At 34.6% G+C, this 12869-nt stretch overlaps 1 protein-coding gene across 4 annotated transcripts; it reads left to right on the top strand.

Annotated features, from left to right (window-relative positions):
- The first annotated feature begins 1412 nt into the window (after nucleotides 1-1412).
- Nucleotides 1413-8920, top strand: LOC118051207 (uncharacterized). Of its 4 annotated transcripts, none has more exons than XM_035061796.2 (14): nucleotides 1413-1567; nucleotides 2084-2214; nucleotides 2317-2371; nucleotides 2622-2710; nucleotides 3001-3025; nucleotides 4018-4056; nucleotides 4904-5021; nucleotides 5139-5266; nucleotides 5471-5783; nucleotides 6138-6241; nucleotides 6582-6792; nucleotides 6878-7813; nucleotides 7946-8014; nucleotides 8208-8920. In XM_035061796.2, exons 2-14 carry the CDS (start codon nucleotides 2125-2127, stop codon nucleotides 8521-8523), a joined length of 2493 nt encoding a protein of 830 aa, XP_034917687.1. In that variant the 5' UTR covers nucleotides 1413-1567; nucleotides 2084-2124; the 3' UTR covers nucleotides 8524-8920. The 4 variants fall into 4 exon arrangements, with proteins under 4 accessions (XP_034917687.1, XP_034917686.1, XP_034917689.1 ...); XM_035061795.2 differs by having other exon boundaries at nucleotides 8205-8920; XM_035061798.2 differs by lacking the exons at nucleotides 1413-1567; nucleotides 2084-2214; nucleotides 2317-2371; nucleotides 2622-2710 and adding an exon at nucleotides 2847-2881 and having other exon boundaries at nucleotides 8205-8920.
- Nucleotides 8921-12869: the final 3949 nt, after the last annotated feature.

The following is a 12869-nucleotide window of genomic DNA, read 5'->3' as shown; positions in this document are numbered from 1 at the left end:
AAAAAAAACTTGAAAAACACAAATCTAAGCAAAACCCATTAAATTTTTCTAACCCGTGATATGAAAGGTTAACAAAATTCAATTATTGCAATTAAAAAGATAATTTAATTAATAAAAAAAATTACCAATCAATAGAATAAGAACCAAATTATGAAAGAAAAAATAAAATTAAAAAACTGCTTTAAAATTATATGAAAAAAGGTCCTGAAACCAGGAGGAAAAAGAAAAATATAAAGAAAAAAAGGGTCGTCGACGAAAAATCCAATATTTTTTTAGCATGTCATGCAGGTGACGTGTAAGGATTAAAACACTGTTGTGAAAGTTGGAATTTCATCGTCAAAAAATGTTGTACATACCATCCAAAGAGTTAGGGAGCATCCATGTACAATCAATCTTTTAAATTAATTAATATTTTATATATGTTTAAATACTAAATTGATATAATTAAACTTGATAATTATATAAAAAAAACTAAGACAAAAAGACAAAAAAAACCTCTTTTCCAACAGCGAAGACAATTTTAATTTAAAAGTTTGTGATTATTTGACTGTGTATTTAAAATGAAAAAGTTAGAAAAAACTCTCCCCGCCAACGCTTGAATTTTTTGCTCAAAAGGCATATTAGTCATTGCACCATAAAAAACACTATTATACCTCGCTTCCAAAGCCATTTATGCTGTTTTTATAAGGATACAATAGTAATAGCAGTAGCTCTTTTAGTTTCTAAATCTTGATTTAAAAAAATGTTAGTAATATTAACAGTGTAGTCAAATTCATTAAATAAAGGGTGAATGCATCCGTATTTAAAATTAGAGTTGAATCTGTATATAATTTTTTTAAAAAAATTACTAAAGTTAATTCATCAAAATTCATGTATGAATTATAAAATAAAAATAATATTATAAAAATAAATTAAAATAAATTATAAAAACTAATTTTCAATTTTGTTAATAATATTAACAGGGTAGTAAAATTCATTAAATAACAAGTGAATGCATCAAAATTTAAAATTAGAGATTGTTAGAGAAAGTGTTCAAATCATATTTCTCTAAAATTTAATTTTTTTATTTAAATTTAATTTTAAAATAATATTATTTTAATATATTTATTATTAAAAAATATTTTAAACTACAATGGTTAATTGGTCGGTAAATACATCAAAATTATATTTTTTTTAAAATATGAAAAGAAAATGTTGCCTGCATAGTATTCTTAGTAATTTTCCCTTTTTTATATCGTAATTTTGCTTCTAAATAAAAAACTCAAAAACAATTATATATATATATTAATTTGAATATAAATGATTTATTTAAAATCTGATTGGATAAAAAAATTATCACGGTAGATAAATGTAAGTGATATCAGTTAAAAAAAACACGGGACACATCCGTCATTCCCAAAAGACGAGAAGTGAAGACAGCACTCAGCAGACTCATTAACCACGAGGGCAACACTGTAATTTAGGAGAGCTAGGTTCTCCTTCGTTAGTAAGCTAGAAGAAGCAGCACCTCACTCTTTTGTCTTCTCATCTCCACTCAGAGAGTCTTCTGTGGCTCCGCGTCTTTCAGGTAAAAAATAAAACCCTAGCTCTCTTTCTCATTTCCCTATATTTATTTTTATTTTCGTTTTTATATCTTTTTTACTCCATCTTCTAATTCGCGTGCCTGATCTTGCACGCCCTATCAAAATCTCAGCTCTGTGATTTTGTTTAAATTTCTGTGGATCTTTTTGGCAGATGAGCTTGTATATCTTTTATATTTAGTGAATACTTAGATTTGATTATTTAATTGTTTTAGGTTTTCTTTGTTTTCTCTTTCTCTAATTTGTGGGCATCTTGCTAGGGTTTAAGGGTTTTTTTTGGCTGCATGATTACTTGGTTATTCGAGCTTTTTTTAGTTGCAAATTAGTTAAAGGTTGTAGAGAATGGAGCTACTATTTTGGTTCTAGGAGTTATTTGATGCTTTTTTTACGGGTTTTTGTTTATTGCTAAATGCTGGCTCTAGATCTACTCGCACGGTTGGTGTGGGGCTAGTTCAATATTTTTAGCTCGCTGAAAAGTTGGTAATGTGTTATTTGGGTATCAGGTATTGTTTATGGTGGCTTGAGTTTGTGATACTTGTAAGTTATGGAGAAGAAAACAGCGAAGAAGAAGAACCCGTTGGTTTTTATGGACGTGTGTATTGATGGCGATCCGAAGGAGAGAATGGTTTTTGAGGTATCATTATATTTCAACTTTGTAGGATGCATGGGGAAATACCTGTATATTGAGTGTTGTCTTTCATTTTTATTAATTCATCTGTGATTTTTTGTTATGCAGCTTTTCTCGGATATTGCTCCCAAGACTGCAGAAAATTTCCGTGCTCTTTGTACAGGTAATGGTTGCATGCTATGGTAGTCTTTGTAATGACTTGATGGTAGTGCTGTCTCTTTTGTCATTTGTTTTTTTTTACTTGATTGATAGTTTTTACCTTGTTTCTAGATTGAAATGCCTTCTTTTTATTCAATATTTTTCAGCTATTGGAATTTTTAATTTGTGTTTGAAGTCTGGTTTGGGTAGATTTTAGAAATTTGATTTTGTATTGTTGAGTTGCTTTTCTGATGTCTTTAATCTTTTAAACTCAGGGGAGAAAGGAATTGGTCCCAAATCTGAAAGACCATTGCACTACAAGGGATCCTTTTTCCATCGCATCGTTAAAGGGTCCATGGCTCAGGTTTGTTGTCCTGTCTAGTGTACATCTAGATTTTTCTTGCATAGGTTTGCTTAGTTTTCTTGTTTGAACATGCCTAAGAGGTGGTCCATCTTTTAGTCAGTTACCCTTGTTTATGCTGTAGGGTTACAGGGCTGATGGTCACGACTGCATTTCTTGTGATGTAGTTTTAAGGTTGTACTTACTGGGTTGTCCATCCTCAAAATTTATTATGCTTCGCCATGCCCAACCCGTTTCTGAAACATAAACAATTTTGCTAACTGGTGGGCTAACTTCTTTTGTCAATCTTGCAGGGTGGTGATATTCTGAAACGAGATGGTATGTAATTCTTGTTTGTTCATTTGGGTCGTTAATCTTTTTGATTTTATGCAGTTTATGACTCATTCATTTTGTTGTATGGATTTGAAATTATGACACTGATTGTTTTAACAATCTCACGATATTCAACTTATTCTAGAAACTTTGCCACCCCTTATATTCTCATTTGCCTCAAATTTAGGGAAAATAAACTAATTTGCCCTTATACTTGGAAGCTAATCTCTGATTATCCTGTTAATTTTAATTGCAACTGCCATGCACTTGAACTATGATAAAATCTCTAATATTGACCTCGTGAAATCTGTTAAACTTAAGAGTTTGTGTCATCTACATGCGTATTCCATGATAAATGACAGGTTAGCTGCCATTAATAAGGGGTGTTCTGTCACTGCCCAGTTGCTGACCAAGTTTTTCTTTAACTGTTTAATTGTAAAATCTAAATGGGTTTCTGTCAGTCCCTATTTTTTTCTTGGATAAAAACCTGAACTACTCTTTTATCTCAAAAACTCAAATCTGTAATTTCACATCTCTGTAGGATCTGAGATTTGGACGGCAGAATTTGATAATTTTCACTAATTGAAGGCTATATTGGAGATTTCATCTTCCTCCAGAGGTATCATGGATGCAATTGACAGTTTAGAGGGTAGATTGGAGATTAGGTTCAGAGTATAAGGGTAGATTTATAGAATTTTTCCTGAAATTTATAACACTATTTAGATTTAAAGATCTAAAATCCTGTTTTTTTTAGTGATTAACAATTGTAATACAGTAAGTTTTGGTTGAGGGAGGAGACTATTGTTTATGACATAACTATGATTTGTCCCTTGTACATTGTCTGCCATCAAAATTCCCTTATAATCAATGTGTTCAGGTTTTTATCAAGATAAACAAGCAATCAGAATGAAGCATGAGTTTAGATTTTCAGGGGATAATACTTCCTGAAATGTTTTTGCTCTTCAAATTCTTAACCATTTTGTTTTCCTGTTCTGCAGGGACCTTTGGAGAGAGCATATATGGGGACAAGTTTCCTGGTGAGAATACTCGAAATCTTTTGTTCATGTTGATTCCTGTTGCAAGGAAAACGTTATGGATTTGTGAGCATAGAATTGGGAAATTTTTGCATTTTATGCATAATGCCAATTGAAGTGAAATTATGAATTGTGTGTACATTTTAACTATAGGTTCAGTGGTTCCTCAATAAGGGCATACTCAATGTCAATACACAAACCCATGTCACGTCTTAAAATGTCTGAATAACTTGGCCCATTGTCCAAATGATACTAAATCACACTGTATAGGTTTTTCTTTGTTGGAATGACCTGCCCCATGTCATGCCATTTTTTTTAATCCTAGCTTATCATATATCTTTGTACCTATAGCTTTGGAGTCTTTTATTTTTTATGTGCCTCCTTTTAGAGGCTATGAGGGTCTGAATTTGAAGATAGGTTTCAAATAAAGAAACTTTTGCTGTGCATGTCTGGTCTCTTAAGAATAGTACAACCCTCTTAGAAAGAAATGTAATGAACAGTGCAAGAATGTTATTTTGCAGATTGATTTTTTTCTGCGGGCATATCATTGACACATCCCTATTTATTGATATTAACTCCCTGTAACACTTTTAGAAGCAGTTTATTGTTTTTTTAATATGCTGTAATGTAAGAACTCAGAATCTGCTTTGCACTTGATGCGACAATTTCACCATGTTCATGTTTGAACCCCCAGTGCCATTGAGCAGCTTGTGAACTAACAGTCTTGCCTTGTCCACAGGCCCTGCATTACAATTTTATCTTGATTTTCTGGGGTCTTACATTCATTGAGCAAATTAAAGTGATCTTCGATTGAATGTGCTGACAAGTGGTTTTTGTGGCACTGTTGCAGATGAGTCTCCAAAGCTAAAACATGACGGACCCGGTCTTCTATCCATGTCAATTACTGATCGTGACACTTTAGGTTCTCAATTTACTGTTACCTTTAGGGCAAATCATCATCTGGACAGGTTTGTTACTAAGGAAGCATGCCAATACTTTAAAGTTTATGCCCTTCTTCTCACTCTCTGTTTGATGTGCTGTTGCATCCATGTTTTATAGTTCTTGCTGTGGATTTTGTATGACAGGAAGTATGTGGTCTTTGGGAAGCTTGTGCAAGGAGATAAAGTACTGAAGAATATTGAAGATGTGGGTGATGAAGAAGGGAGACCCGCTGTAACAGTGAAAATAGTCAATTGCGGTGAATTCATTGAGGGTAAGTATTCTACTGTTAATATATGTGTGACGATAAATGTGACTGTTAGTTGGTCTGTTTGATTTCCTTGGTTTAGAGATCCAACAAGTGTATGAGGAATGCTTTCTTTCTTGTTTCCCTCTCATTCTGTGTCATCCCTTTTTATTTGATGAGGTGCCACTATTTTTTCACAAGTTTCACTTTAGACCTTTTTTTTTCCTGCAGACAGAAAGAAAGTAAATAAACTGAAAACAGAAAAGCACCAGAAATCTTCTAGAGACAGAAAGAAGAGGAGGAAGAGAAACCATTCGTCTGATTCAGAGAATTCATCTGATTCTGATATGGAATCATCGGAATCTGACAGTGATTCTGACTCTATGTCCTCATCATCTGATATTAGTTCTTCAAGTGAGGACAGACGTAGGAAGAGAAAGAGAACTTCTAAACGAGATAAACATAGACGTGGCAAAAAACGAGATAAGCGACGTGACAAAAGGAGAAAGAGACGTGATAAACGATCCAAGCGTAGATCAAGAAGGTAGCTGCTTAGCCATGATTTTTAAACCCTAAATGTTTTATGTATGCTCTTAAAATCAAGGGAAGGTTCCAAACTGCTTAGTTGGTCTGTGATATTTACCGTCACATGCTATTGCAGACAGGTGAATTTCCGTTTAGGTGTTACGAATGATTTGATAGAAATTCTGTGGTACAAACTTGAATCTGCTTGCTTTAGAAGTATTTTAGATATGACAGTGGGAACCCATTTGTTATGTAATTAATCATTTATGTTTTTGAGTTCATTGGCTATCATATTTTAACACTTGTCATTCACTCATGTTTTATATTTTATCTTCTCCGTGTTCCATACTGAATTAATTCTTTCTTCTCTTAGATCATCAGATAGTCTAACAGATGCTGAGAGTGAGAGTGAAACCAGCTCTGATGATGATGCTCAAGCAAAAGAGAGGAAGTGCAGGGGCCCTTCTCAGAAAACTGGTACTGCTTCTTGAAGTCATTATGTCTGTTTTTTCACACATCCAAAATTGCTGCAGAGTGTTTGGAAAATATCATCTGCTTGCTCTTACTTTATTTCGAAGCATGTTGCATATGTGTCATCTTCATAATAGCTTTGTTGGTTCTTGTTAAATTTGCAATACATTTGGATGCTTGCAATTTTATATCTAATGCTAGCAATATTGGAAAGATAGTGATACTTCCTGAATTGCTTTTTTATTTGCATTTTGTTCAAGTTGGCCTTGTGGCCACTCTCTTGTGATAGTCATCCACTCTGCATTTAACAAATATTGTACTACTTGCTTCATGTAATGTTATGCAGCTGAGGATCAATCTCCTATGGTTTTGGAGGAAGAAGCTGCCTCCTTTCCTCGTAAAAGGAGACAGGAACCTGATATACTTGAAAAGGAAGATGGTGAATTCCCCAAGGAAAATGGATCACGACGAAGTGATGGTTTTGAGGCAGATGCTAAATCTTTTGGAAGTGAAGATAGGCAACCTGGTATCAGAGATGGTCACCCAGGAAAATCTAGGTCTACTTTCAAATCTTGTCACACAGTTATTCTTTATGCTTACAGATTCTTCCAGATCTGTATTTTATTGAAAGTTGATGAGCAGGAGCCAAAGTATGAGTCCCAAGAGGACCACAGGTAAGAGTATTAGTCCCAGGAGGAGCCTGAGCAAGAGCCCGAGTGTAAGTCCAAAGAGAAGCAGTAGCAGGAGTCACAGTGCTAGTAGAAGCCATCCTCATGTCTCCCAGAGGAGTATCAGCAGAAGTCCTGTTAGAAGTGGAAGCAGCAGGAGCACAGCTAGAAGTTTCAGCAGAAGTCCTGTGAGGGCAAAGAAGGCTAGAAGCATAAGCACTAGCCCAGTGAGATCTCGGCCTCGAAGAAGCATTAGCAGGAGCCCTGTGAGATTACCACCTCGAAGAAGCATAAGCAGGAGCCCTGTGAGATCTCGGTCTCAATCATTGCAAAAATCTATCAGCAGAAGCCCTGTAAGAGATTCTAGGAGCATAAGCAGAAGCCCTGTTAGATCTTCTCGGAGAAGCATAAGCAGAAGCCCTGTTAGATCTTCTCGGAGAAGCATAAGCAGAAGCCCAGTTAGATCTTCTCGGAGAAGTGTAAGCAGAAGCCCTGTTCGATCTTCTCGAAGAAGCGTTAGCAGAAGTCCAGTTAGATCTTTGAGGAGAAGTATTACTAAAAGCCCAGTTAGATCTTCCCGGAGAAGCACCAGCAGAAGCCCTGTTAGATCTTCTCGGAGAAGCATTAGTAGAAGCTCTGGTAGGGCTCCTTCAAGGAGAAGCGTTAGCAGAAGCCCAGTTAGGGCACCAAGCAGGAATAATCGTCGCAGCTACTCAAGGAGCCCAAGCACAAGGAGGGCAAGGTCTCCTGATCGAAGAAGTTTGTCAAGAAGTGTTTCCCCTAATGGGTCCCCCAAGCGTATCAGGAGGGGAAGGGGTTTCAGTCAACGATATGCTTATGCTCGGAGATACAGAACCCCCTCTCCAGAGCGTTCTCCCGTGAGATCCTACCGTTATAGCGGCCGTGATAGGTACCTGGCAAGCCAACCTCCTTTGTTATTTGCCCACTTTCTGTTCTAATTTATCCAGGTCATTTGAACTGTCATGCTCAACTACATGATGTGTTTTTTAGAATGCTAACTCACACTATGATATGTTTCTAGATTTACCAGTTACCGAAGGTATTCTCCTAGGCGTTATAGAAGTCCTCAAAGAGGAAGAACTCCACCAAGGTTGGTGATGTACTTTCATTTATTTTTGGCTGATTTTATTTCTCATCGGATGGTAGTGATGCTGGAAATGCTTGTTTGCTTGGAATTATTGCATGTCTAGTTTAGAGGGATGGTTCTTTTGAAGCATTTTATCTGTCCTTGGTTGTACAATTTTCCATCCTGCCAACCTAATCTCTCTATATCCTGTTAGCAGATACAGAGGGAGGAGAAGCAGAACACGTAGCCCATCTGTATCACGCAGCCCCCGCTATCGCAACCGTCGTTATAGCCGCAGCCCTGTTCGCAGTCATTCCCCAGTTAACGTGTCCAAGTCACGTGTATCTCCACGAGTTGATAGGCGAAGGTCGCCGTCTCGTAGCCGTAGCCCATCAAAATCACGATCCTCTTTGGACTCCCAGTCTCCCAAGCGACTCAGTAAAGACAGATCAAGGTCATCATCTAGAAGCCCTGGTGGGAAGAAGGGCCTGGTGTCGTATGATGATGGTTCTCCCGATTCCAGCCAAAGGTGAAATGGTTGAAGATGTGATGATGAAATCCTTTGTCCGGACAAGCTTGAGCCATCTATCCTGCATTTTGACAAGCTGTGTCTTATGATGAACTAGGGGCTGGCTTCTTTTTGCCCCCCTTTCCAACTGGACCTGGGTCGTTTTTTTTTTAAGAGGAGCAGGCGGTGTAGTCGCATATCATTCTCGTAGTGTGGTTTAGATTTATATCTGGCATGTTGCAAGGATATACTAGCAATGATTTATATTATATCGGGAACATAGAATCATGCTGCTGCAGGTCGTCATTACTCTTTTCTCGTGTTAACTTGCCGGTATTTAGGATGAAGTTGAGGATGTGGGATAATTTATGTGCCTTGGATTGAAGACTTTGTTTTTGAAATTGGAAGTTTTGTGTACTTAAGCTGTGTGGGTTCTTGTGGGGTTTGTGTTGCCTGATTTATTCTGTCATGCGTGATCATTTCGGTGGCGAAGGCACTCTGATCTCTTTGTTCCCAATCGGGATGCCAGGCTTTACAGAAAAATGTCGAGTCCTGTCTCTTTTTCTCTTTTTTTTTTTGTGGTTTGGTTAAATTCAAGATTTGAGCAGAGCCTCCTGGTCAAGAAAGGGTTACTTCCTAATTCTCGGAAGAGGTTGACAAAGTATAGAGCATAGGATAAAACGTTTATTTTATTTAGTTATAATAATCCACTAATCCTCAAACGTGAGAGTGCGTGTGCAAGAGATTGATGAGAATAAAGAAGATGAAGGAAGCCATCTTGATGGGAATCCCCTGCTTCTCCCTTGGTAGCATGAGGGTGCGGCGTAATTTTCTCCCTTTGACCCTCATTTACAAGTAATTTTCAAGTCTTCAATGTGACCGTAAAACCATGGATTGCATGATAGTCCGGTAACCATAGCTGTGACGACGGCAATAAGCTAGGGTTGTAGCACAGGGGTCAGAATAAATGGCTTGATTGCTCACCTATGGCTGCTGCCTGCATATTCATCAAGGGCATGGCTAGCATGGTGGCTTCCCGAGTCGTGACATTTTTTTAATGGGATCAGATATCAAGGTGTCCACCACCACAGACAACCTAATATTCTTCTTGTCGTCCGTTTCATTTTTCTAATAAAATGGTTGCTTTTTTACCTCGACTATATCAGAAGAACCTCTGTTTTAAGTGCCCGTCATCATAACCAAGAAAAGCTCAGAATCAATACAGATTTTCCTTCCCCACCCTCAATTTTATGTTCTTGAACATGATGCCTCTAGCCTTACCAGGGAGCAAGGGTCATGGTGGACTAGGGTTTTTTTTTTATATATAAAAAGAACAAATATATTTTCCCAATGGGCATCTCTGAAGTCTACACAAAGCACAGATAAATTCCATTTATTTATTTATTTATTTTTAGCTATAGCAGATAGGTTTGAACTCTACGGGAGAGTATCCTACCCTTGTAAAAGTTGATGAGTCGGCAGTTTATTGGTAAATTTGATTTAATTGGAAACAATTATGTTTAAGAGATTTTCTAGAGGAAGCAAGCAGCTCCTTTAACTCTACTGATTGTACATGCCCTCTAAAGGCCAAGATGAAGTGGAATTTCATTCAACTGTCATCATTATTATTTATCGGGTACCTCTCCCAAAACCCTGCAATCATGAGAAAATCCATGCAATCTGCACTTAGTCAAATTCCACTTTCATCACTCCAAAAACCCACCAATATCTCATTATATTAGCACACATATTAAACTTGATAACCCTGATTTGATGGTTCAATTTGAGATTTGATTGATTCATTTTCAAGTATGAATCAAGTCTAAAAAAAAATCAGCTCTGACATGAAGAAGAGCTCACTAATTTTTTATTAAAAAAATTAAAATAATATTATTTTATTTTTGTTAATTTACCAAATCAAAAATTCATACCGAGTTAGTATTTTGTTTGTTTGAAAGTGTGGTTGCAATTATTTTTCAAAATGATTTTTTACTCAGAAATATATCAAGATAATATATTTTTTATTTTTTTAAAAATTATTTTTGACATCAACACATTAAAATAATTTGAAAACCCCAGAAAAATTAATTTAAAATAAAAAAATAAATTAAATTTAAATAATTTTAAAAAATATTTTTAAAACATGAAAACAAACAAATAAACAACAACACATATTTTGGATGCAAGTGCTGTCAACTTAATCAAACTGTGGGGAAACAATGCAATTTACATTGCTGTGACAAGATACTCCTAATTGTGCCAAAAGAAATGGCATCAGCATATATGTTTTTGTCTTCATATCAATGAATAGAAGTTGAAGACTTTTAGAGAAAGAGAGAAAATCTGCTTTGGCCCCATCTCTTGATTATTCCAAAGGCAACACAGTAATTTAATATCATAACCAAAGCCATTGGATTTTCCTAGTTTGCCAGTGATTCTCCTCTCCATTTCAGGTGTGGGGTATGAAAAGAGTTGACATGTTAAAAGAGTTTGATTCCCCCTTTCTCAAGGTTGAAAAAATTAGGTATATGACATTGTCTTTCCCTTTCTTTCAAAAAAAAAAAAAAGTGCTCTCTTCTTAACCACAGATCATTAAATGTTGCCACAGTGTGATTTCCATAGCAATATGTCCCCAAACAGGATCAGAAATTTTTTTCATTTTAATGTAAATAGATTACTTTTAATTTTTTTCATTATACGTGAACATATATTTGGCATCATATAAAAAATAAGAATGATTATTTTCAGTTCAGTTTGAGTTTTATAATAATAATGATAATCAAATTGAAAAACAATTTCGAAAAAAAACCGAAACTGATTCAAACTGACCGGTTTTGGTCCGATTCAATTTTTTAGGACAAAAACTGGTTTGGCTCAGTTTTTTTCAATTTGAATTCGGTTTGGTTTTTTCGGTTTCAAGCTTATAAAACCGAAACCGAACCAGTTGGTTTTTTCAAAATTTTAATCGGTTTTTTTTCACAATTCAATTTTCTCAGTTTTTTTTTTAATTTTATTGATTTTAATCGGTTTTTCTGTTTTTTTACCCACCTCTAATAAAAAGCATGATTTTCATACTTTTTACCGTATTTTAATGCAATAACAAATAGGCGCTTAGACTTTATATGTGAAAATTAGTTCAAAAATACCATCCGACTATAATAAAGTATTTTTTTAGCATACTGAAATTATTATTATTTTTAATTTTATTATTTAATATTTTCAAAATCATAATGTTAAAAAATAACTTTGTAAAGTGTATCTATACATGTCTGCAATAGTATATAGTCTAAAAAAATAACTTTGTAAATCATATTTTCTTTGTTATTCCATCTAGAAAATTACAATCTAGTCTAATACTTTAATATAGTACATGTTTATGTTTATGTGCATGCTAGTAATTTAAATTGATTTAGTTACAAGCTTAGGATAAACTCTAGTTTGTTAATTAGCATACTATATATTTTAAATACTTTAAATTAAACAACACAATTGCAATTTATTCCTAACAGAAAAAATAATAAAATGTTAGTTCTTTCTTTTGTTTATTGAAAAATTATTTAGATTTTAGCAAAATAATGTGAGATAGTTTCTTTTCTTTTTTTTTCCCCATGAGCAATGTTTTTATCACCTTGGATAATTTAATGAATATTGTTTTTTTTTTTTTTTATGATTTAATGAATATTCTTACAATATTCATGATTCAATGAAGGGTAGGAGTGAGGGTATTTTGATATTTTCATGGAAAACACATCTTTTAAAAAAATCATTAGGGGCACAAAGGTTTTTTTTGTGTTTTTTTACAATGGAATTACTAAAATAATCTTTTAGAAAAACAAAAGAGCTTTTTTTAGGAGTTTTGTAGTCATTTTCTTTTTTAATGAACAATAAAAAAAAATTAAATGCCCTTGACATCAAATAATTTTAAAATGTCTAGATTTTTAGAATATAAGGTTGCTAATATAAAGCTTCCTTAGAGGGGTATTTTAGTGTTTTATTTTAATTTATTTATTTTTTGTCTTTTTTGGTGGGATCAGAGGTATCTCTATCTTTTAGTAATTTAAAATATTAAAAAAAAATTAATGGGCGTGACATGGGCACCTCAACGAGTGGATGCTTCCCGTGCCTTTTGGGTGGCTCGTGTAGTTACGTCCAACCATCAAATGTTGCCTTCTTTCGTGTTATTGAAAGCATCGCCGTTTCCTCTTCCTCCTAGTATGACATGTATAAATAAAAGATGGATGGTTTGTCATCAATGATTTTTACTTTATTTTTCTTCTCCAACACTAAAAAGTACTTATTGGTCCTCTTTATCTTTGATGTTTTAGTTTTAATTTTTATTCTTTTGATTTTTAATTTTTTTTTCTTATTTGT

This window comes from Populus alba, chromosome 18 (genome assembly GCF_005239225.2).
Source record: "Populus alba chromosome 18, ASM523922v2, whole genome shotgun sequence".
Lineage (NCBI taxonomy): Eukaryota > Viridiplantae > Streptophyta > Magnoliopsida > Malpighiales > Salicaceae > Populus > Populus alba.
This window is presented reverse-complemented; position numbering and strand designations above follow the sequence as displayed.